The 24,077-nt window shown below is 40.8% G+C and overlaps 1 protein-coding gene across 1 annotated transcript in view; it reads left to right on the top strand.

The window, feature by feature from the left end:
- Positions 1 to 10,332, top strand: part of TSPAN12 (tetraspanin 12) — an 86,099-nt gene extending 75,767 nt beyond the window's left edge. The window contains exon 9 of the mRNA XM_062207084.1: positions 8,179 to 10,332. Coding sequence (XP_062063068.1) covers positions 8,179 to 8,484 — 306 coding nt within the window. The 3' untranslated portion in view covers positions 8,485 to 10,332. The remainder of the gene's footprint in view (positions 1 to 8,178) is intronic.
- The last annotated feature ends 13,745 nt before the right edge of the window (positions 10,333 to 24,077 follow it).

Here is a 24,077-nt window from a genome sequence, read left to right on the forward strand (position 1 = left end):
TTGGGCTTAGAATAGAGAAATGAGGGAGCAAGTCCTAGATCGCTTGCTGACAATAGCAATATCACATGAATACTTAGCAAACCGTTTCAACCATTAGATAACAACTTAATAAAACATTTACCAGAAGGTCCAATGCCTTCTATAAATTTTAAGAATCATGTATTTGGAAACACCTCTTAAATATCTAACATGGTGTAGTTTGTTTAACCAGTAAACTTAAGCACAACCATATAAAATGTTTTTAGTTTCTTTCTACCAACAAGTTTAAAACATATGATACACAGATTCAGGTCACATGAATTAAAACGTATCTTTGATTAATTTTAGCAGCTTAAATTTATGGACAATCTTATCTATAAGCCAATTAAAATAAAACTCTTAATAAAATTTTCCCATGTGGACACACAATATGTACACACATATAACCTAACATAATAGACCAATATAGCAATTTTAATAATAGCTTTTAAAGTCTTTAAACTCTTTTTGTAAATTGCCAATAGATTTGAATTGCGTTTTGTTTTTAGTATCCTCAGTTAACCATACTTTCTCTCAGTTGGTACTGTTAATACATTATTGGCTTCATCCATTTATAAAGCAATTTCTTACAGTGCTCTTCAATATGTGTCATTGAAATACATCTCTGGGGAGAATATGCAGGGGCATTGGTTAATATATTCTAAATTGGCACATTATGGTCGTCTAGTTTGCTGTCTAGAAATAAATTACTTAGGGGCCAGGGCTGTGGCTCATCAAGTTAACGCCCTGCCCTGAAGCACCATAGGGGCGCCAGTTCAAGACCTGGCTGCTCCACTTCTGATCCAGCTCTCTGCTATGGCCTGGGAAAGCAGCAGAAGATGGCCCAAGTCCTTGGGCCCCTGCACCCATGTGGGAGACCCAGAAGAAGCTTCTTGGCTCCTGGCTTCAGATCGACACAGCTCTGGCTGTTGCAGCCATCTGGGGAGTGAACCAGCAGATGGAAGGCCTCTCTCTCTCTCTGCCTCTCCTCTCTCTGTGTAACTCTGACTTTCAAATAAATAAATAAATCTTTAAAAAAAGAAATAAATTACTTAAATTGATTTATTTTAAATAATCTGTGGATAAAACCTAAGTATAAAATATAATTTAATGAATTTGGAAGACAAAAATAAAGACTGAAATTCTGCTGTGATTGAGCGGTTATGTGTTTCATAAACAAAAGGAGGGAGTGATAAGATTAATATGTCATTGTAAAAATTCAGGAGTCTAGTAGGACCTTTACTTTGACTAAACCATGCTTGCCTACCTCCACATGGAGAGAATCTTCAGGGACCAGTGATCAGGGAGGAAGCCAAGTCCCAGCCAATGACCAGTGACACACCCGTGCCATCCATATATATCTACTCTTCTGCAGGACCTGAAACCACCCCCACCACGCCCTGCCCCACAACAGACTTGAGGGTCTTAATATTTTATTGCACTGTCTGATTTTTCTAGGATAGAAATCGATGTCATTTTTAAAGATGCTTTGAAAAAATTAGCACCATCCAGATAAGATGGTGATGAAGAAGTGTATGTATTTAGAAATCTTGAAGGAACTAGGAATATTTAGTCTGAAGAAGAGACTAAGGAGTGAAGAACTCTTCAGATAGGATTCTGTCTAATGGAAAAAGGATGGGTTAAGAGCAGAACCAGATTAAACGAATGCTTGGTAAGAAGGCAGGTTCCCATGAGGAAATGTTTCCAAAGAATTAGTGCTGGGACTGGCGCTGTGGCATAGTGGGTTAAGCTGCTGCCTGCAGTACTGGCATCCCATACAGGTGCCAGTTCCAGTCCCAGCTGCTCCACTTCTGATCCAGCTCCTTGTTAATGCTCCTGGGAAAGCAGAGGGAGGTGGCCCAAGTGCTTAAGCCCCTGCACCTATCTTTGAGACCCGGAAGAAGCTCCTAGTTTCGGCTTGGCCCAGCCCTGGCCATTGTGGCCATCTGGGGAGTGAATCAGCAGATGGAACATTCTCATTCTCTCTCTCTCTCTCTAACTCTGCCTTTCAAATAAATAAATCAATTTTAGAAACAACAACAAAAGAATTAGAGTTGTAACCATGTGGACAGGGCCGTCTAGTCAAGCAGGGAGCGCCTCTCTTTAGACGTGCAATTTCATTGGTTGTTTATTTTTTAAAGATTATTTATTTATTTATTAGAGAGTAGAGTTACTGGAGGTGGGGAGGAGAGAGAGAGAGAGAGAGAGAGAGAGAGAGAGAGAGATCTTCCAACTGCTGGTTTACTCCCCAAATGGCTATAACGGCCAGAGCTGGGCTGATCTGAAGCCAGGAACCAGGGGTTTCTTCCAGGTCTCCCACATGGGTGCAGGGTAAGCACTTGGACAATCTTCTACTGCTTTTACAGGTCATAAGCAGAGAGCTGGGTTGGAAAAGGAGCAGCTGGGACATGAACTGGTGCTCATATGGGATGCTGGCGCCACAGCCGGAGGCTTAGCCTGCTGCATTGCAGCACTGGCCCCCCATTGATTTCTTTTTTCCTGTGTATGAGCCATGTTGATTGCCTCTTCATATGTCTTGTGAATGTGTGTTGTAGACAGTTGGGCATTTAAAATAATGCAATATGATAAGTCTGGAAATCAAATTATCCTCCTCTCCAAAGTTGTTGCTTATTTTTCAGTTTAATGACATTTATAAACTAATTCTGTAAAGTCGGTGATCTTTGTTGTGTGTAGCCGCTGAAATCTCTCGTGGTTATCTCAGTGGGCAGTTCATGAACGAGCTGAGATTTCCTTAGATACCTGGGACCAGGAAGTCTCCCAGCTTTCTCCAAAGCCCAGAGCCTCAAGCTTAGCAGAGGTGAGATCTCAGGGCCTTCTCGGGTCTTTGCTGAGCACGGGCACGTGTCTGGGCATGTGTGTAACTGTCTAGATCCCCACAGTTTATCGGAGCTTTGCCAAGCTTGCCATGAACTTCTCACTCCCCAGGTTTTCCTTTTAAGCTTTCCAGTTAGCCCGTGTATGCAACTATTACCCACTGCAGCAAGGATCCGTGGTGTCTAACAGCCTCTGATTGCCTTTGGTAATCATCCCCGAAAAAAAGGTTGTTTTGAAGCTGAGCTCCAAGGAAAGTCAAAGAAAGACAAGCCCCGGTAGTGGGGTATTCCAGGGAATTGCCAGACCTGGCAGATGAGGACAGTTCTCTGGGAGCTGGGCTTTCAAGGAACTCCAACCCCATTGTGCACCTGTGCTGGCTGCCAGGCTGCCCATTGTCCCCATGATTGTGGAGTGTTTGTTTGCACACCCGCGGACACAGCTGGGGAGGTCTGGGAGAATAGAGCAATTTAAAATCCACAAAGCTTGCTGCTTTTTGAGAGTCCAGTGCTTTTCTTGACTAAATGCTCCTCATGTTGCTACAAGTCTTTGAGTAATTTCCAGAGTTCTAAAAAAGGTGATTTTGAGGGGTTTTGTTAGCACTTTTATTGGTCCTCTGGAGGAGAGACTGTTCAGAGGCCTTTACTGCGTCAGTTTTGCTGACATCACTGGCACTGTGGAGGACCTTTTTAGCCAGGCTTTTAAGAGATGACAGTTGAACTCACTGACTTCCTTGGGCCCCTGTCATTCCTGAGCATTCAATATAATCTCATTTCAAACCATCCTAGATGATGCAATTTCTTGTACTTAAAAAATATGATTGTTTAAAATAAATTTGAAACAGATTTTGCACAATGCCAAAATAGGAGGCATGGGTGGACTCTACTTAGTTATCCATTTCTGCTTTGTTGCAGTCACAGGTTTTGAAAAGAAATAAAATCATTTTTGCAGTTTCTCAATTTAAAATGAATTAATCTAAAGGAGTGTGAGATCTTATGCCAACTAAAAAAAAGAAATGAGCAGGTAAAATTTAAGCCCCAGAAACTGTTGAAGAGGTAAAAGTGAAATGATCATTGACTGATAGTGTCTCACAGGATGCATCATCAAATGTGTATTTCTTGATAGCTTTGCCTTTCTGTAATGCGTTGTTATTAACTATAGTACCATTTATAAATCAAATCTCCAAGGGCTGATTCTTTCTGTCTAACTGGAATGTTGTATTCTTGATTAGTTTACTTCTAGTTCTGAAGTGTATTGTAATTGTTATTACCAAAACATTTGTATGTCCGTGCTCATTCTTTCTTTATTCATTAAAGATACTCCTCTGTAGTAGTAAGTACTGAGGACATAGGTGAGGAACCAGCTAAACATAATGCAAGATGGTTGTCAATCAATTTCTTGAAAGGTATGAGGATGTGGTGCCACTTTACCTAACAATGGTGTTAAATAAAGTGTCCGGGTGAATTAATATTCCAGATGTCTAAAGTCAAGCCTTCTCAACTATTTTTGGGGTAACTATTTCCAAACTATGTCAAATACTTCTCTGCTTAGCAAGGAGGCTAGTAATCTAATGCCTCAGTACTACATAATCATTCTGGAGAGTTAGTCATTATCCTGACAAACCGGGATGCCCACATGGTTCTGGTAGTCAAGGGGCGTTGCTTTAGTACCCACTGGGGACACAATGCTGTGCTTTTAGTGTCTTCACACTCTGTTACAAAGTCATAGTTTTCCACTAATATATGTTGGCCGCAGATTTCTCTCTAGATTAAAAAAAAAAAAGATTTACTTGTTTATTTGAAAGGAAGAGAGAAAGAGAAAGAGAAAGAGAGAGAGAGAGAGAGAGAGAGAGAGAGAGAGAATTCCATTGCTTTCCCAGGCATAAGAGCAGGGAGCTGAATCAGAAATGGAACAGCATGGACTTGAACTGGCACTCATATGGGATGTTGACATTACAGGTGGCAGCTGAACTCACTGCACCACAATGCCAGCTCCTCTCTATACATTTTTAAATGAGGTTTAAATACCTGTGAACTGACACACAAGTTAAGAGCTAGCACCTACTGGGCTCTTACCATGCACTGGACATTGTTCTAAGTGTTGAAATGTGTTTATTCATTTAACTTTCCTAATATCCCAAATATAACATTCTTTTTTCTTTTTTGACAGGCAGAGTGGACAGTGAGAGAGAGAGACAGAGAGAAAGGTCTTCCTTTGCCGTTCGTTGGCTCACCCTCCAATGGCCGCCGTGACCAGCGCGCTGCGGCTGACGCACCGAGCTGATCCAAAGCCGGGAGCCAGGTGCTTCCCCTGGTCTCCCATGCGGGTTCAGGGCCCAAGCACTTGGGCCAATCCTCCACTGCACTCCCGGGCCACAGCAGAGAGCTGGCCTGGAAGAGGGACAACCGGGACAGAATCCGGAGCCCCGACCGGGACTAGAACCTGGTGTGCCGGCGCCGCAGGTGGAGGATTCGCCTATTGAGGCACAGCGCCGGCCTCCAAATATAACATTATTAACTATGTTTTCAGATGAGAAAACCGATGGACAGAGAGATTAAATAATTTTCTCAAAATCACATGGTTTGTAAGCAGCAGAGCTAGGGTTTGAATCCAGATTGTTGGTCCTGTTCATGACAACAGTGATATTTTACTGTGTCATATAAAGATGCTTATTAGAGTTACACAGACATGAGGGGATTTTCTAGGATATCTGAGTGAATGCTTTTTCTTTGAAAAATACCTGAACTTGGCCGGCGCCGTGGCTTAACAGGCTAATCCTCCGCCTTGCGGCGCCAGCACACCGGGTTCTAGTCCCGGTTGGGGCGCCGGATTCTATCCTGGTTGCCCCTCTTCCAGGCCAGCTCTCTGCTGTGGCTCGGGAGTGCAGTGGAGGATGGCCCAAGTGCTTGGGCCCTGCACCCGCATGGGAGACCAGGAGAAGCACCTGGGTCCTGGCTTCGGATCAGCGAGATGCGCCAGCCACAGCGGCCACTGGAGGGTGAACCAACAGCAAAAAGGAAGACCTTTCTCTCTGTCTCTCTCTCTCTCACTGTCCACTCTGCCTGTCAAAAAAAAAAAAAAATTGTTCTTTGTCATATATGTGTATCCATAAACAAAATATTAAAAAAAAAATACCTGAACTTTAGTGAACATTCTATTTTGGTTTCCTGCAGAATGTGTTGTATATTTCTTTTCAAAAAGATAAGGTGGCCAGAGAAGTGACCTTATTAAACCAATGTTCTGTATTATTAAATCACAAGTATTTTAATTTTACTTTAGATGAAAGTGAAAGCTTTAAAAATCAAGTTCTTGTTTGGAGATCATTTTCCATGGATGTATTGCTTTTCTGTATGTCTTGTGAACAGAGGCACTGGCTCTGTTTGTTCTGGACTATGTTTGTAAGCATGCGTGGATAGAAAACAGCCCTGCAGATAGAGCATCTGTCTTCATAGAAAAGAGGTTTACGGGGCCGGCGCTGTGGTGCACTAGGTTAATCCTCCGCCGGCATCCCATATGGGGGCCGGTTAGTCCCAGTTGTTCCTCTTTGAGTCCAGCTCTTTGCTGTGGCCTGGGAAGGCAGTGGAGGATGGCCCAAATGTGTGGGCCCTGCACCCGCATGGGAGACCAGGAGGAAGCACCTGGCTCCTGGCTTCGGATTGGCGCAGCTCACCGGCCGTTGCGACCACTTGGAGAGTGAACCAATGGAAGACTTTTCTCTCTGTCTCTCACTGTCTGTAACTCTACCTCTCAAATAAATAATAAAAATAAAAATCTTAAAAAAAAAAAAAGAGAGAAGGTTTACATCTTGCCCAATGTAGTCTCCACAGTCAAGGATAGTTAAGCTTACTACCCATTATGAAAGATTAGGATTCCCTAAGCTTGGGTTCCTCTTCCATAATACTCCCCACTGTACATGCAGGCATCATCTAACCTTCTTCACATATTATGTCAATGGCCATGGCTTTGATTAATAATAAACTTCTTTATCTCTGTCTTCTGTCAGTATCCATGAAACAGTAGCAGGATAATTTGTTAAATTACAAGTAGAATAAAATCTTGAATCTTCAAAGTTATGGATAATGTTCATAACCATAAAATGTGGCCCTAGATTTTCACTTTAATTTAGAATCCTATTCCCTTTAGAAGAGTGAGTTATCATTTATTGGGGGTTTACCAGAATAAAGGCAGGTAGCCTACCCTGTAGTCACCTGAGAAGGTGACTATGACAACTGTGAGCCCCATCTACCCCTTTTTCTGTGTTCCTCTTCCCCCCATTTTTCCATGTCATGATTTCTCTTTCTCCTACTTTTCCCTTCCTCTCCTCCTTAGTCAGAGTTCTCTTTTGCATCTGCCTTAGGCCATCCTTAGACTTTGTCCTTAACATTAAATACAAACAAAAAACTTGACAAACATTTTTAAGGCTGGTATCTCTAACCTATAGGTGAAGCTGAAGTTATGTTTCAAACTTTTTCCAGGTACAGCTAGAAGTTGGGTCATGGAAATAATTGTCCCACATGTATTTCTCCTATAGGCAATGGGCAGCAGTCTCTCTCTGTCTCTCTCTGTCTCTCTGTCTCTGTCTCTCTCTCTCTCTCTCTCTCTCTCTCTCTCTCTCTCTATATATATATATATATATATATATCTTTCTCTCTCTTTCTCCCCCATCCTTGTGTGTATGTGTATGTGTGTGTGTGTGTGTGTGTAGGGGTATATGTTGAGTTCCACCTAGCAGCAGACTTGGGAAACTCCAATGAGCTGTCATCCAACGGTGCACACACATAATAAAACATTGCTTAAAAAAATTGGGTCAGTCTAGATCACGAGTCAGCAATCTATGGCCTATGGGTCAAATCTGATATAGTGATATAGTGCTTTCTTTTGTGTGTAAAGTTTCACTGGAACACAACCACACCCATTCATTTGCATATCATCTATGGCTGGTCTTCTGTTACAGTACAGAGCTGTGTAGTTGCAATGGAAAGTGCATGGCCTGCAAAGTCTTAAAGATTTATTATCTGGCTCTTACTAAAAAACTTTGCCAACCCCTGCTCTAGATGTTGGGTTTTATACCAGTTGGTTACAATTTCAGATCTCAGGAAAAACAAATGGAGTGAGTTCTTTAGAATCAGCTAGCCAATCTTCATAAGAGATACACATTTCCCTCTTCCATCTTCGCATGGGCTTTCCCTTTTGAGGGTCACTGTCTTAAACTTTCTGATTCAAATTGTTTGATCCCATTAGCATATATAGATAATTTGTTTCTACTTAATATTTTTGACCCTAAGTAACATATCCAAAATAATACTGATTGTGTTATTTTTCTTACAGGGCTGTGGGAAGAAAATGTATTCCTTTTTGAGAGGAACCAAACAACTGCAGGTGCTCAGGTTTCTGGGAATCTCAATTGGAGTGACACAAATCCTGGCCATGATTCTCACCATTACTCTGCTCTGGGCTCTGTATTATGATAGGAGGGAGCCTGGGACAGACCAAATGATGTCCCTGAAGAATGATGCCTCCCAGCACCTGTCATGCCACTCAGTGGAACTGTTGAAACCAAGCCTGTCCAGAATTTTTGAACATACACCCATGGCAAACAGCTTTAATACACACTTTGAGATGGAGGAATTATGAAGACTGTCAAAGGAGGAAACCACAGATGTGTTTTATTGGATCGGAGAATTTTTAAGCACATCCTTATATGCTTCAGAAATTTGTAGAAGTAAAGATGTTGTCATAAAAGAATGCCTAGGCATATAATGTTCTACACTTTGCTGAGAAGAGGGGACAGTTTCATACTGGAGGTGACCACTAGTTCATGATGGATGCCCGTTATAATGCTGAAGACAGATCAGATACCCTGATACCACTCTGTAGCACATAAGATTATTACTTAGCATAGTTGTTTGGAGGTGATGTGATTTGATCAGCATTTCTGCATCCATGTAGTGGCCACCTAGCTGGGATTGGAGCTATAGTCAAAGTGGATTTACTTCTGCAAGCTAGTATGTAAAGTACCAATTCTCTGTTAACATAGGAAGTTAGACAGTACTAATGACTTTTATTAATTGGTGGTGTATTGCTTTGAGGGTGAATAGGTTATCCACAAGACTTTCAAAATTGATGACTACCTGAATGTGACTTTTGCTGGTTACTAAAATATTCTTACCACTTACATTAGCAAGCTAACACATTGTCTTAAACTGATCAGGGATCTATGTGTATATAAGGCTGTGCTGTCTGTATAATTCAGTAGCTTTCAGTTCTTCTAATGTTAAGAATAACAATTGCGAAAAGGATAAATTTGTCCTGTATAGCAACATTATTTTTAGCTTTTCCTGTTAATAGAGCTTTAAAATTCTGTCTTGGGTTGATATTACATACAGAACTATTAATTTAAATACTTAACCACTAATTTTAAAAATTACCAGTGTGATAAATAGGAATCATTATAATTCAGAGTACAGTCTGGTCTCTGGGAAGTATTAAAAAATGTACACATAACTTGGTTGGTTTAGCAAAGACTTGGATGCTATTTTTCTCTAAGATTAAGGCTCTTTTTAATACTAAACACTTCTGAAAAGAGCTTATCTTTGTCTTCTCCAAACAAGAAGCAAAAGTCTCCAAGTCTTTATAATTCTACAGAAAATAATGTTGTTCTACAGAAAAATACTTGTGAGAATCATAAAAATAAGTGACAATTTACCTAGAGATTATGTTTGCTTTATTTCACTGATTAATATACTGTGCTGAATTACACAGATTTTTAAATTTTTACAAGAGTAAAATATATTTATTTGAATGGGAAATGTGCATTTTACTGTATTTTTTGTATAATGTTTATTTCTCAGAGTATGGGAAAGAAAATTAAAACAAGTACCAATAAATATTTTCTAGAGAGTAATAATCTGTGTCTATTTTTAAACACTACAAGCACTTTTACCACTGGAGAGGATTATCAAGAAGAGAAAACTATGAGAAGGAATGAATGAAAACAATATCAACAGTTTCCGAATCAGGAATTAATCAGTAAGAATATATGTCTGCACTGAGGAGAGACACAAAGTGCCTTTTTACTTTTCAAGTTTGCTTTTGACCTAAATGATAAATAATCTGGTTTAATATAACATAGAAATATGCTCCTTGTGTTCATTTATTTTCTCAAAGTTTTATATCCCAGTTTTGATAGCTATTAATTTTTAAAAGAAAACTAATCTGTGGAATACAATTAACTGTTGAAATTAACTGCTGGACTTAGAATCTTTCATACATTTAAATGAAAACTGAGTAAATTAGTTGCTGAATCAGAACCTTAACCATTCCTTTTCACAGTTCCCTCACCGCCCCGATACCCCATAATTTCACCTAAAATACCCAAGTAACTGAGACAGCTGTGAATTTAATTAGAATAATTACTTGGATAATGGTCTGATTTGACTGTTTCTGTTTTGATGAATCTCAGAGTCACAGGAAGAAGAAATATATTTTATATTGAGCTCAGTAAAAAAGTCCTCAAATTATAAAATAAAAGTTTATTTCTACGTTTTTAGGCTTCAGATATTTTGATATATTACCTGATTTACTGCCTTCTGTAAGAGTCAACATAAATTTAGACAATCATCTTCTATATAATAGATGTGCTTAATGGGAGCAAGCGACATTTATAGCAGTGGTCCACAAAGGCCTCTTATGGTACCAGTGCACCTGGAATAATAAAACTGCAAGGAACTTCAAGAAGTGTATTTAATGCTGTCGAGCTGAGGGAGTTCACTGTTTGGGTACATTGCAAACAAAATTGTTAACTGTTTCTCTGGGAACTTTTAAAAGCTTTCTTTGGTAAAAATCACCATTTTTTTTAGGGAAAATTTTAAGATTATTTTTGGACTGGTTAGCAGTCAATTCGGAGGGCCCTGGAGACTCAGAGATGGCAGTATGAGATAATGTCTGTCCTTAAGCACTGTAAAATCTGCATTAGAGACACTAATGCTAACCACACAAAAAAGAAATACAGGAACATGCAGTGGGTAGAGGGCCAGGCTTAGGAATGGGAGACAGGGGAGCCTGGAATTAAGGCAGCAATACCAAGGCGATGGCCCGCGAGCTGGATCAGGAGGACTCGTTCTTGAACATTGCACGAATCACAGCTCTGAAGTTCAACAAGTGTACCTTATTTGGGTGGCCTGATCTGTGGCTTAGTCTGGGTAGAAAGTACATAGCTTGTGTGAAGAATCCACATGGTATAGGACATGAGTGAAGTTTAGGTTTGGCGACTTCATTCTTTTAGGGTCAGTGGAGAGCAGCTGAAGTGTTTGCAGCGGGTGAAGTAGTGTGTGTTTCAGAAGTTTAACTAGCTTAGCTGGATGAGAAAGTGCAGACAGGGAGACAGGCACGGTTACACAGTTCCCCAAGGTGGGCCATCATTTACCGTCTTCTAGGTAAATGGTGAATCTGGAGCTGTACAACACCAAGACTGGACGGATTGCTACTGCTGTGGTCCTGCAGAGAAAGATCCTCACCAGGGGTGAGTTTTGTGTTAAGCTGCTGATTCAGATGCCTGCATCTCTGAGGGACTGGGATTGAGTCCCATCTCCAATTCCAGTCCAGTTTCCTGCTAATGCACACCCTAGGAGGCAGCAGAAGATGGCCTAGTGCTTGGGCCCTTGCCACCCCCATGGGAGACCTCAAGGGAGTTCCTGGCTCCTTTCTTCAGCCTTGCCCAGCCTGTGCTGTTGCTAGCTTTTATGGAGTGAACCAGCAGATGGAAGATCTCTCACTCTCTGGCTCTCCTTCTCTCTTTGTTGCTCCTCCTTTCAAATAAATAAATTAATAAAACTTAAGGGGGAAAAAAAAAAGATCCTCATCAGGACAACAGAAGTCAAACAAAAACAAACAAACAAAAAAACAAGCTGCAACAACAAAAGCCCAAGATGCTTAAAACACATAACAGAGGGACTCCACCAAAATGGGCAGCACATTGACCTTGGAGAGTGCAGAAAAAAAGCAAAAGAATTGAAACTTCTAAATGTGTAGCTGGTGAGCCGGCAGTGGTAGGAACCTCAGTGGAAGACCGGAGGGGAATGAGTGTGTGGGAGGTTGATTAATCTGGTGTGGACACAGGGGTCGGAGATGCCTGCAGGACATGCAGATGGAGATGTCTACAGGCAGCTGTAAATTCCAGTCCGGAGCTCAGGAGAATTCGTGTGGAGCCTGAAAATCGTTATGCATTGCTTTCCCATCTCAGGAAGCCTGACAGAAAATGGGCTGAGAATCAAATCTGATCGGAGGAGACTCTTCAGCCGGATGCTGGAAGGGTTTCTCTTTGTCTGAACTCCCGTTCCCAGGGATGAGTCACGGGAGCTCAAGAGATGAGAAGTGCTACACCACTGAATCTCCTGTACAAAAGGGGACGCCTCCTGTCTGAAGGTGCTGCCCACTGCTGCTGCACCCCGTGCCCCTGCTTGCGATCATCCTGTGACTTACAGGTGGATTCACCTGTCCTGTGACCTGAGCTCTTCACTTCTTCACATCCAAGCACATCCTGGGCACACGTATGTGAGAATCTTGGGTGGCCTCTTGAAAGCTCATTTCTGTTCTATTTTCGTATATTAATCACCATTGTTCTTTTTTCTTTTTTTTTGCCAGAGTTAGTGAGAGAGAGAGACAGAGAGAGAGAGTTATAGACAGTGAGAGAGAGAGAGAGAGAGAGAGAGAGAGAAGTCTTCCTTCCGTTGGTTCACCCCCCAAATGGCCGCCACAGCCAGCGTGCTGCGCCATCCGAAGCCAGGAGCCAGGTGCTTGCAGGTGCAGGGCCCATACACCTGGGCCATCCTCCACTGCCTTCCTGGGCCACAGTGGAGAGCTGGACTGGAAGAGGAGCAACCTGGACAGAATCTGGCGCCTCAACTGGGACTAGAACCCGGGGTGCCAGCGCTGCAGGCAGAGGATTAGCCAAGTGAGCCGCGGGCACTGGCCTCGCCATCATTCTTTATCTCACTTTCGTGGGTGCCCACCAGGTGCCAGGCACATGGTGCGAGGTGCTTCACACAGGGTTTCTCTGCTCTTTACGGTTCTTTGGCAATTTGCAGACATCATTAGCCCCATTTTACAAATGCAGGGAACAGGAGAGGGAGGAGGAAGAAGGGTTAAAGCATGGGTGAGTGGGAGGTTAGGTGTGTTCCTAAATCTGTGTATATAAAATACATGAAACTTGTGTACCTCAAATAAAATTAAAACCAAATGCAGGGATTCTCAGGGATTGAGTAAATTCATTTTCTGTTTCCTCCCTCTCCAGTTTGGGATACAGCAGCTTCCTCAGCCTGAGGTGAGATTCCATAGACAAGCCAGATTCTCCTACATGTGAGTCAACATCTCCAGGACTGATTGGTCTCCAAATTCTATTACTTCTATAATTTCATCGCCTCCCACTGTTCTCCCCAGAACAAATCCAAATTATCTAAAGCTTTGATGAAAGGCATAAATTATTCTTTTCTCCTTACCTCTTGTCTCCTGTTGATCTATCATGTGCACACATGCACAGAACCAAATTAATTTCCTGCATCAAACTTTATTGAGGTGTAAAATGTAGTGTATGTTTGCATATAATAAATATACCTATACTAAGTATACAGTTAATCACTTTTGATATATATTTGTACTCATGTAACCACAATCACAATCAAAACATAGAACATTTCAATGCCTCCAAATTCCTTTTATCCCTTTATTGTAAATCCTGCAAAAATCTATTCCTAGCCTTAGGCAAAGCCGATTTGCTAAATGTTGCTCAAATTAATTTTTGCAAAACACAATTCTCGTTCTATCACATCCTTACTTAAACACTTTCAGGGGTTCTCTGTTTTATGTATGACAGGATGGCCCAATGCATTGGAGCAAATGTTGTTTCTGTTGCCCACTGGGGAAAATGAAGTTCAGAGGAACTGGCTGTCCCAGGCCTTGCCCGGCTGCCAGGGCTACTATAAGGAAGTAACAAACAGCTCAATGCACATGTTTGGCTGCTGTGTTAGAGATCTTAAAATGTGTTGGCTTAAGTAAAATAGATATGCATTTATATTCCATAAACACACATGAGTGAGTAGCCCAGAGTATTACAGCCAGAAGCTTCTGGGACTGTCTCCTCTCCTGCCGCTCTGCTGGACTGAGGGGGTTCCCTCACTCACATGGTCCCCAAAGCCTGATCTACTTCTACCTTTCAGGTGTCAGGGTGGACACTGGGGAATGTTAAAGAGAAGGAGGCATGGCTATTCCCTTTGAGGACATATCCAGAAGCACACATCACTTCTGGTCACTTCTCACAGCTATAAGGAAGCATTGCAATAGTCTTTGTTCAGGGACCCCACACTGTCAGTTAAACCAGGGAATTCTTGGCTCATGAAAAGGGGAAATGATGAGCGCTGATGTCAACTATCAATTCTCTGCCACACTCCTTAGTGCCTGCAGAATAAAATCTTTCTCTTGAACCTATGCTTCTAGACCTTTACCCTCATACAGGCCAATTTTAATCCACTCATTTTCTCAAACACTCCACATACCCTTTGCCTCCTTGATTTTATTCACACGATGAACTTCCCTGACAGTCTCATATCCAGGTCCAACTGTGCTCAGCTCTGAATTCCCAGCGCAGCAGCCACTTCCGACCTAAAGCTTCCCCGACCACTCCAGCCCCCAGCAACCCTCCGCTTATCACAACCTCATTTGTTTCCATGGTACCTAGTTTGGCTCTTGTTTCTTCTGTTTTATAATATTTCATTTATTTTGCTTTTATGTTTTCTTTGCTTGCATGTCTGGTCCCCCTTGAGAACAAATATCATGCTATTTTTTTCACTCAACATTTGGCATTGGCCTAGGCAGTATCTTATGTATTGGTTGCATGTCTACTCACTGTGGGTATAAATTAATATGTGCATGAATTATGAGTGAGTTAAGTGAATCAAAAGTCATTGTTGGAAATGATTCCAACAAGGAGAAGCCACTGTAAGGAGGCCATCTGTTCTTCCTGACTGGGACAGAGGACCCAGGGTTATCATGGGCTAAGTACTCATTTAGCAATAAATGGATGTAGATTGGATCTGCAGAATGCGTTTAGAGCTCAGGGAAGTCTTATAAATGTCTGAGTGAACTATCAAATTATACTTGTGGTCTAATAATGTAATAGTGTCTGAGATTTATAAAATGCTTTTACTCCTAACCCCAAATCCTTTAACTTCAGTCCACATTTGTTTGACTGGTGTGTACAGAGTAAGAGCTGAGTGCACAGCTCTGACTAAATCCCTGGAGAATAAGAGATCAGAGCAGACCAATGCTAATTTTGCAATTTCTGTGTAACTATAGAAAGTCACTTAAAAATGTGACATCCAAAACAAATCTGCAAGTGCATCCAACAGCGTTTCATTTACACTTTTCATAGTCCCAGTGGGGTCAGTTTTGTAACAAAGATAAAGTACTATGGACAGAGATGTCAAAGAACATGCCCCAGATTACATGGCAAGTAATTACTGGAATTTAAACCAGGGTTGTCTCTGTTCAAAGTCCATGGTCTTAACTACTTTATCAGAGAGCTACTCTATTAATGGGTTTCTAAAATTATTCTTAATTTTGTGGCCACAACACATTGATATTTTAATATATTAGTGTGTTTTGCTAGCCAGGATTTCTTTAAGAGTTTTACACATGTATTTAAACTTATTTTTATTTATTTTGTGCATATGAACTTCTTCATCTTTGATAGTTATTGTATTAAGGACAAAGTAGAATCCTTTAAATATACTTATTTTTAATTTAATTCTAAAAATTTGAGAGATATACTTTTCATCTTTAATTTTGTAAGATAAATAGGTTCTTTATCTGTGTTTCTCTATCACCATTTATTTCTGTTTTTATTTATAAAGCAAGACCTGAGATTAGTATACTGCTCCAGAGAATAAGTGCATCCAGAGTGAAGCTTAAAGGTATTTCTGTAAATATTTTCAACATCCAAAAAGTTCAACATGTTTGACATCTAATCAAACATTGTGAGGCACACTAAAAATTAGGGTAATCTGATCCACAATGAGAAGGCAAAAATCTACTGAAAGAATAGTTATAGAAATTAAGTAGAGAAAGGGATGATGTTTTTAAAAAACTGATTTTCATTTCGTTTCAAAGGCAGAGAGGGGAGGAGAAGAGGGGAAGGGAGGAGAGCCTGGAACTCAGTCCGGGTCTCCCACATGGATGGCAGGGACCCAAGCACTTGAGTCAGCATCTGAATCCTCTCAAAGTACACATCAGCATGAAGCTAGATTGGAGGCGGAGGAGCTGGGTCACATACAAGACTCCAATAAGGGACGTGGCCATCGCAAGTGATGACTTAACTATTGTGCCAAAGACCTACCCCAGCAAAATGCTTCTAAAAAGACTCAAATAAAATTTTTAGAAATGAAAACTATAACATATGACAAGAAAAATATGCTAGCATTTATAGCAGATTAGTCATTGCAGAAGGAATGTTAATAAACTTCAAGATACAGCAATATGAACTCTACAAAAAAAGAGAACCGTAGTCAACAGTGGAAAGAGTACATGTAACTGGGGTCCTCCAGGGAGAAGGGCATTAGAAAAAATTGAATAAATAATATAAAAATTTCCAAATTTGATTAAAAAATCTAATGTTATCAAAGAACCTCAATCTCAAGAAACAAAGAAAACTATACAAAGCCAAAATATAATCCATTTGCTTAAAATAAGTGAGACATAGAAATTGCTGCAAGCCAAAGAAAAGTAACATTATATAGGGAGGAAAAATCATAAAAATTGTAGTTAATTGCTTAACAGAAACACTGGATTCATTATGATCTATCTATCTATCATGTCAAAATGAAAAAGTGAGAGCAGACTTTCAGCCTAGCAGTTAAGATGCCAGTTGCGACACATGTGTTCCATGTCAGACTGCCTGGGTTTGAGGCCTGGCTCACGCCTGACTCCAGCTTCCTGCTAACGCAGAAAGACCCTAGGAGGCAGCAGGTGATGCCTCACGTTCTTGGGTTTGCACCACCCATATGGGAGACCTGGATTGACCCCAGTTTTGTCCTGGCCAAGTCTCAGCCACTGAAGTCATTTGGGCAGTGGACCAGTGGATGGCAACTCTCTCTCTCTTTGTCTGTCTGTATCTCTTTCTGTCTCTTTTTCTCTCTGTCTCTCTTTCACTGCCTCTCAAATAGATAAGATAAATAAATAAAACTTTAAAAAGCCCCCAAAATGAAATTGTACACATTAAATATATTCATTTTTTTGTCAATTAAGCCTTTTAATAAAAATGGGAGGAACAGTTGCTGAACAGTTTTCTCAATAAAAAAATGAAGAAATCATCATACTTTCCAATATTTCTCATCTAACTTCTTAGATTAAGTTAGTGCTATTGCTTATACACCATTTATTATTAAATATTTTCTATGACATTAATAATTGATACAAATAAGAATGATTATTAATGTCTGCATTTTATTTTTAACTCTATTAAGGATACTTTTTCAGACTTAACTTGCTACTTCATTGGTTTGATTTCTCATTGTCATTCCTTGTAGGTAGAGCTTTGCTTCTCCCAGAAACTTTAAGCAATCAGAAAGCATATAAGAATGGCACAGGTTTTTCCATGTCGCTCATTGATGAGTACTTTTTAGTTCCCTCATCATGGCAACGTTCTTGAGTCATAATCAGTTTTTCTCTAGACGTTGTGTTGATTTTGAGCACTAATGTCCCATGAATTTGAGGCTGCATATCTTTCACAATTTAGGCTTGAGAGTCACACAGCGTCCTTTCTACTGCGTCCTCTGGCTTGTCACGATTGAGCAGAAGGGAAGTAGACTGTGAGCCCTGAAGGTGGGAGTGCACCATTCTAGAAGAGCCCCGTATAATCTGCCATAAGTGATTAATTTGGGAATCAACTCAGCAGAGATTTTTGGAGCAGGTTATCATTACCTAGATCTATTTTATAGTATTCCTCAAATGCCAACCCAAACTCTGATAGTGTTTGACCCCTGTTTTCTCATGGGCTTACTTCCAATTTGCCTGTTTGGACTTTGATTCACATCCTGTCTTGTTCCCACTTCAACCGCATGTACTGGCCTGTGCTTTGCTGGCATCCCTTCTTCAGTATTCATTTTTCCAACTGAGTAATCGCCATGTCCAGTGGCTAATACTTTCTTAAGACCTGACTTAATTCCTTCTGTTTTCGTTGAAGGCAATTTCACCTGCATAGAGCTGAACAAACCAAACGCTGACCTTGCTTTTCAGTCTGATCTGTTAGGGACCTGCCTTAGTGATTCAGCCAGCTAGGCAGTCGTGTGCAGCACCACTTCCATTGCTAAGGATTGTAAGCCATCTCTTCTGTGCTTCCAGGAAAGACTCCTTGTTATTCTTAAGGGAAGATTTAACTAATAGGCCTATAAATAATAGTCTTTGATTGATCTTCCAGGAAAGACAGAAAGCAGCTTTTGGTCATGGGACAGGGTAAAGGTCTCACTGTTTTATAATTCACTATTCACAAGCTCGTATGTGAAACAGTTAAAAGGAAAAGAAAAAGGCCATTTTATAGAATTCAAAATTAAGCCTTGGTCTATTACCTTTTGTATATTATGGACTAAGGATGTAAAAGTTTAACTGCCTTTGTGTTAAGTTTTCCACACATGCATAACTTAAAAAAAAATCTTTCTCCCTCTGGAAAGCCATGCTCTGGCAAAACTTGAAAAATAAAATTCCCATAGTAAAGGTTGTTCTATTATCCTGCATGAGATTCATTCAGAGTCAATCTAATAATTAGATGCCTTAGGATAATTCCTAATCATTTCATATTTTCCTCTAGTTTTTCTTGGAATTCATCTTATTTTCTCTTGCCAAGTTTGTGTTCCATTTGATTCAGTTCAGCAAGATGTACTGAACATCTAATATGTAGGACAAGTTGGACTGGATACTGTGAAGATCAGATGGAAATGTACAGTGTAATCTCTGCCCCAAGAGACCCAGAGTTGAGTCAGGGAGAGCAGGCGAATGGACGTGAATAGTCACCTCGTGCCCAGTACAGTTTCTGACCCAGTGAAGGTGCTCTGTAATGTGTGAGCTGAACTAAACAAGGCCAAACATTGGTACAAGGCCAAATGTAAAAGTATCTGATGCAAATACAGGTTTTGAGAAAATAAGACCAAGGCAGGCTCAGATTTTTGGCAGGTCATGAGATGGGGTGGATTTTGATGAAAAAAAAAAATGAGGAAGATATTCCCGGTTCGGGTAATTACAAATAATTAAGAGATGAGCATCACGAAGTTCAGAAAGCTCAGACCTCACTCACTCCCTTGGCAGCTACCGTCTGGTTCATCTCTGTGAATGTTCACTTTGCAACGGTTGGCCGTCTTTTGGACTTTGGCTTCCTCTAGTCCTACAAGTGTTCATGCTTGTAATTCCCTGAGTAATTCCCTTTCTACTCAAAATTCCTAGAGGGGAGTTTCCTTTCTTCATGAATCCTGGGAGGAAAACACATTTAGATAAAGAGGGTATGAGCCATGACTGAGACGGAGCTGCACGCTTGCACGTGCGTTGGAGAAGAAGTGGAATCAATAAAAGACACGGAGAAGGAATGGCCAGAAAAATTAAGGGGAAAATGAGTACATCCTCTAATGGGAGTCAAATGAGGGGAAAAGTGTGAGGCAAGAACTGAATTTTTTTTTCAGCTAGAGGAACAAAATAGAGAAAAGGAGATGGTCCATTGATATTTGCAAAGGTGAAGGACACCTTGTAGGCATTTGGTTCTGTTGTGATGGTATTCCTGCAACTTAATTTCAAATGCAGTTACAATAATGTTTTTAAAGTAGTGGATCATCATGACATTTGGTGGAATGGTCCAAGGATCCAGATCCGTGGACCTTGGGTTTGACAAAATGCAAGAGAGATGTGGAAGCCCCACAGTTAATACAGAGAATCCACAGTACTGTCCTTGCCGCATGAAGCAACTTACTCTGTGGTCTTAAGTATTTGGTCTAGAGAAAAACATTGACTAGACTACCAGGGACATACTTAGCTTATATATGAAATTACTTTATTAAAAATGTATTGATTTGAGAGGCACAGAGAGAGAGAAAGAGAGCTATTTGCTAGTTCACTCAGTCCCCTCAATGGTCCAGGGTTGGGCCCAACCAAATCTGGGAGTTGGGAACACAGTCCAGGTCTCCCACGTGAGTGACAGAGACCCAACTATGTGAGCCATTGCCTGATACTCACCAGGGTCTGCTTTGCAGGAAACTGGAATCAGGATCCAGAGCCAGATACTGGACTCAAGTAGTCTGAAATGAAACACAAGTGTCTTAACTTGTGTATGAACGGCTAAATCACATCTTGAGTAGCTGTGTAAGTGGTAACAAACATCACCTGATTACAATTATGATAACCCATCTATCTTTGGCATAGACCATATGGGTAAATTAAATGGAGAATTGACATAAATCTCTACTTGATAGTCTGTCAGGTTTGATAGTAGCAATCTCTGGAATAGTATTTGTTACTTAGTATTTCTGAAGGGAGGAGCTATTCCAAACTCATTCATTAGATCCTTCCTACCTACCAGCCCTTACTCCACAGACCAATGAGCTACAATGGATAGACTCCATATTGAATACACAGTTTGCACTCAGAAAATGCATAGGTAAGCACAGACGCATTGTGTCCACTGTGAGATGGATTCTGACTTTTACATTCCCTTCTCTGCATTATAGCAAACAGTTTCTGCCTTCTCAACTCCAAAAGTCCCCAGTCTGACTGCTGGTTCATATTGACAACACAATTATTTATAGGAATTGGTGTTAACTCTGAAACAGTCAAATAATTTCTGAAGAATCTGAATGTTTCTCTTTCTTCTGTTGAGGAGATGCACTTGAGAAAGTGACAATATCAAGTTCTCATGCCTTTTGTCCTTGTCCCACTATCTCTGTGCCTCTATGGTAACTGGTGTTATAATAACCGACAGGACCATCTGCTTGGATAGGTGCTCTCAAGTCTGTCATGTAATGGTTTGGCTCTGGGCTACTTTTGCCTGTAAACCAATATAAGCAATTGGGGGATTATGGCTAGGCACTGTTGCCTATGTATGGTTGTGGGCACCTATGTGGTTGCCTGTGGATGGGTGTGGACATCTATGTGGTTGCCTGTGAATGAATGAATGAATGTATGTGGATGTCTCTCTGTGTGTGTCTGACTGCCACCTTGGATACAAAGGCAGGTATCTCCTGTGGCCCCACTGCCACTTGGGGAAGAGTGGCTGTTCTTTTTTCATCTCTCACCACCACTGTGAGAACAGGAGATACAAACCCACAAATGACTCTGAGTTGCTCTCTGACCTAGCCGAATTCGAATCTGCTTGTCCTTGTCCCTAAGCCCTGGGCATACACTCCAGTGCACAGCCACACAGTAAGGGACTACAGGTACCTTTGGGGGAACTCAAGGAGCAAGACTGATACAACCTTGCGGCAGTGTGGCAACGGATTTTCTTGAGGGTGCCTGGTTTTCCTTCCATTGAAAGGGTTTGTTCTGTGAACTGGCTCAAATCTGGGAAGTGAGTGAGAAGTTGTGATTAAGACTCTGTCCCCACTCCCCTGAAAAAAAAGTTAAAACATTTTTTATACTCGGTCAAGATGGTAATATTTGTTCTAGGAACACCACAATCTGTCACAATCATGTCTGTGAGTAAAGTTGTTTTGATTGCGGCTCTACCCTTGTGGCCCATCTTGGTAATCACCTCCAGCTGTCCTGTAAAATTGAGGCTAAAAAACCCAGCTAGCTCAGTCGGTAGAACTTGAGACTTAAAATTTGGAATCGGCGAACCCATTTCACGAGTTCCATTTCCTTCAGTGCCATCATTCGCCTGATGCATACTGAACTTTTCTAAGGTGATGGTTCTTTTCCTATGAGACTATTTCTTGATGCATTGGTAAAGGTAGTGTTCTCTGGGTCTTCCTTTGGAACAGAATCAGTGAATGTGCAACAGAATCCGTGAACGAGGCACTGCCTCAGTTTAGAGCTCCTAAAATCCCCGGTGGGAAGCAGCACTAGGAGCATCTTTTGTTCTAAAATTTGGACTTTGATGCTGATTCTTGGCACATTTTTCCAAAAGCCCATGGAATCTAAAAAGCAATGTTTCTTTATATGCTAATGAGATTACTGATAACTGGGAACTCCTGAGTAGCTTCAAGGGAGGAGGCTGGAGGTCAAAGGAACTATGTGATTAGGGAGCTAGAAATTTCAGTCTCCCCTTCCCCTAACGTCCAGGAAGGAAAACAGGGCCCAGGTTAAGTTGATCATCATGGCCAGTGAGTTAATCAATCCTGTCTACGTAATGAAGCCTCTGTAAAAACCACACAGGACAGAGTTTGGGAAGCTTCTGGACTGATGTGCCTATGAAACTGTCTCCTGGGGGCACATCCAGGGGAGCATTGGAGCGCTGTGCGCTCTCCCCAGACCTGGCTCATCTACCTTCCATCTGGCTCTTCAGCTGTAATCCTTTGTCATTTCCTTTACAATAAGAAGGTAAGTGTAAATAAACTGTTTCCTTGAGTTATCCTAAAACAATTCCTCTAAGGAAGGAGTTTTGGGAAGCCCTGATTCCTAGATGGTGGGTCAGAAGCACAGCTCACAACTTGGGACTTGAGATTAACTTTGAAGTAGGGACAGTCTCATGGGACTGAACCCACATCGTGTGGGATCTGGTGCTGACTCCAAGTGGATGGTGACAGAATTACGTTGCATTGTGGGATACCCAGTCACTGCCCACCACAGAAGTGCTTGGTTGTGTGTGGGGAGAAATTGTCGCAAAATCCGATAAATGAGAGCAAGAGAAACAATTTGTATTCTTCCTTCACTCCACATGATGAGTTCACGCATCACAGGTGATACACTCACTCCAAATTCCTTTTTTCCCTAAGCCTTTGATTTTCTTGACCTACAATATATGAAAGACTTTGTCATTTCAACTTCATTTGATTTGCATATAAATCTATATATAAAACAAGTATTAAAACTTAAAATTATAATTTGTGTAGAAAAAACAAGCATTAAAACAGAAATGGGCATTGTAAATAGAAAATTTCAGGACCCTGTGTGTGTGGAATGGAAGGAACAGGAATCGGGGAAACTTCACTAGTAACTAATTATAAAGCCTCATTTCTTAAAAATAATAGAAATATCTGTAACGTGGCAAAACATTAACATTTGCTGGATTGCAGTGGTGTGAACACAGAATGTTTGTTTATTTCTATTTTCAGTATTTTCAAAATATTTCATATTAAAATATTTTGATATCAAACAATTGCGATGAAGCTAACAGTTGTTAACTAAATATGTCTCAAGTACAGATGTCATAGGAAAACAGTTACTGAAAGTTTTTTTTAAAATAAGGCCTCTTAAATGAATTCATTCCCAAAACATGACTTGTAAGAAGACAAAGACAAAAAGGGATAAATAAATGACATTTGTTTCTATTTCTGTTTTATACTAATTATACATCTGGCTGGTTAAGTGGATCAATCCCGAACACCTGCAGTTTCTTCAACGTCTGAGTTCCTTCTCCATTGTATTAAAAGTTGGAAGAGCAGTCTGAGAAATGAAAAACTTAAGTCTGATAGGACAGTTACCGCAACAGCTAACATATGAGCACATGTATTTTGTTTTGCACTTTGCATCTGTAAGGGCTTTCTCAAAGCTTTGGCTTTATGTGAGGAAATCACCTTTCATTTGATCATCTGCTCACAATAGGCTGCTATGATTAGTATTGTCCTTTTCAGTGATTTCAATAGGGAGGAATGAGTGAAAAGGGATCCGAAAATGCTAGCTATTTAGAACTTGATTTAGGTTCTACAGATAATCCCTTTAATTCACATAAAAGAATTTGTACCAAGAATCATCAAAGAGGAGAAAGAATAAGGACTTAATCATCACTTAGAAAAGTAAAATAAAAGAATAGCTGAATCAGGTATTTGGGGATATTTGAGGAAGCCTGGAAAGAAATGTGTGCCTTGGAGTACGAAGCACTGAGCTCATACGTTATGTGAGCAATTTGAAAAAGGGTCAGCTGGGTAAATGGACTCTAGCCTCCAAATGAACCACTGGGCTTACTCCCTTTCCCACAGCAACTTCCCAGTAATGGAATGAGTAAAAAGGGAGAGCCTCTGTGATCATCTTAAAACCCTGGAATCCAA

The sequence above is a fragment of the Lepus europaeus genome, chromosome 1 (assembly GCF_033115175.1).
Source record: "Lepus europaeus isolate LE1 chromosome 1, mLepTim1.pri, whole genome shotgun sequence".
NCBI lineage: Eukaryota > Metazoa > Chordata > Mammalia > Lagomorpha > Leporidae > Lepus > Lepus europaeus.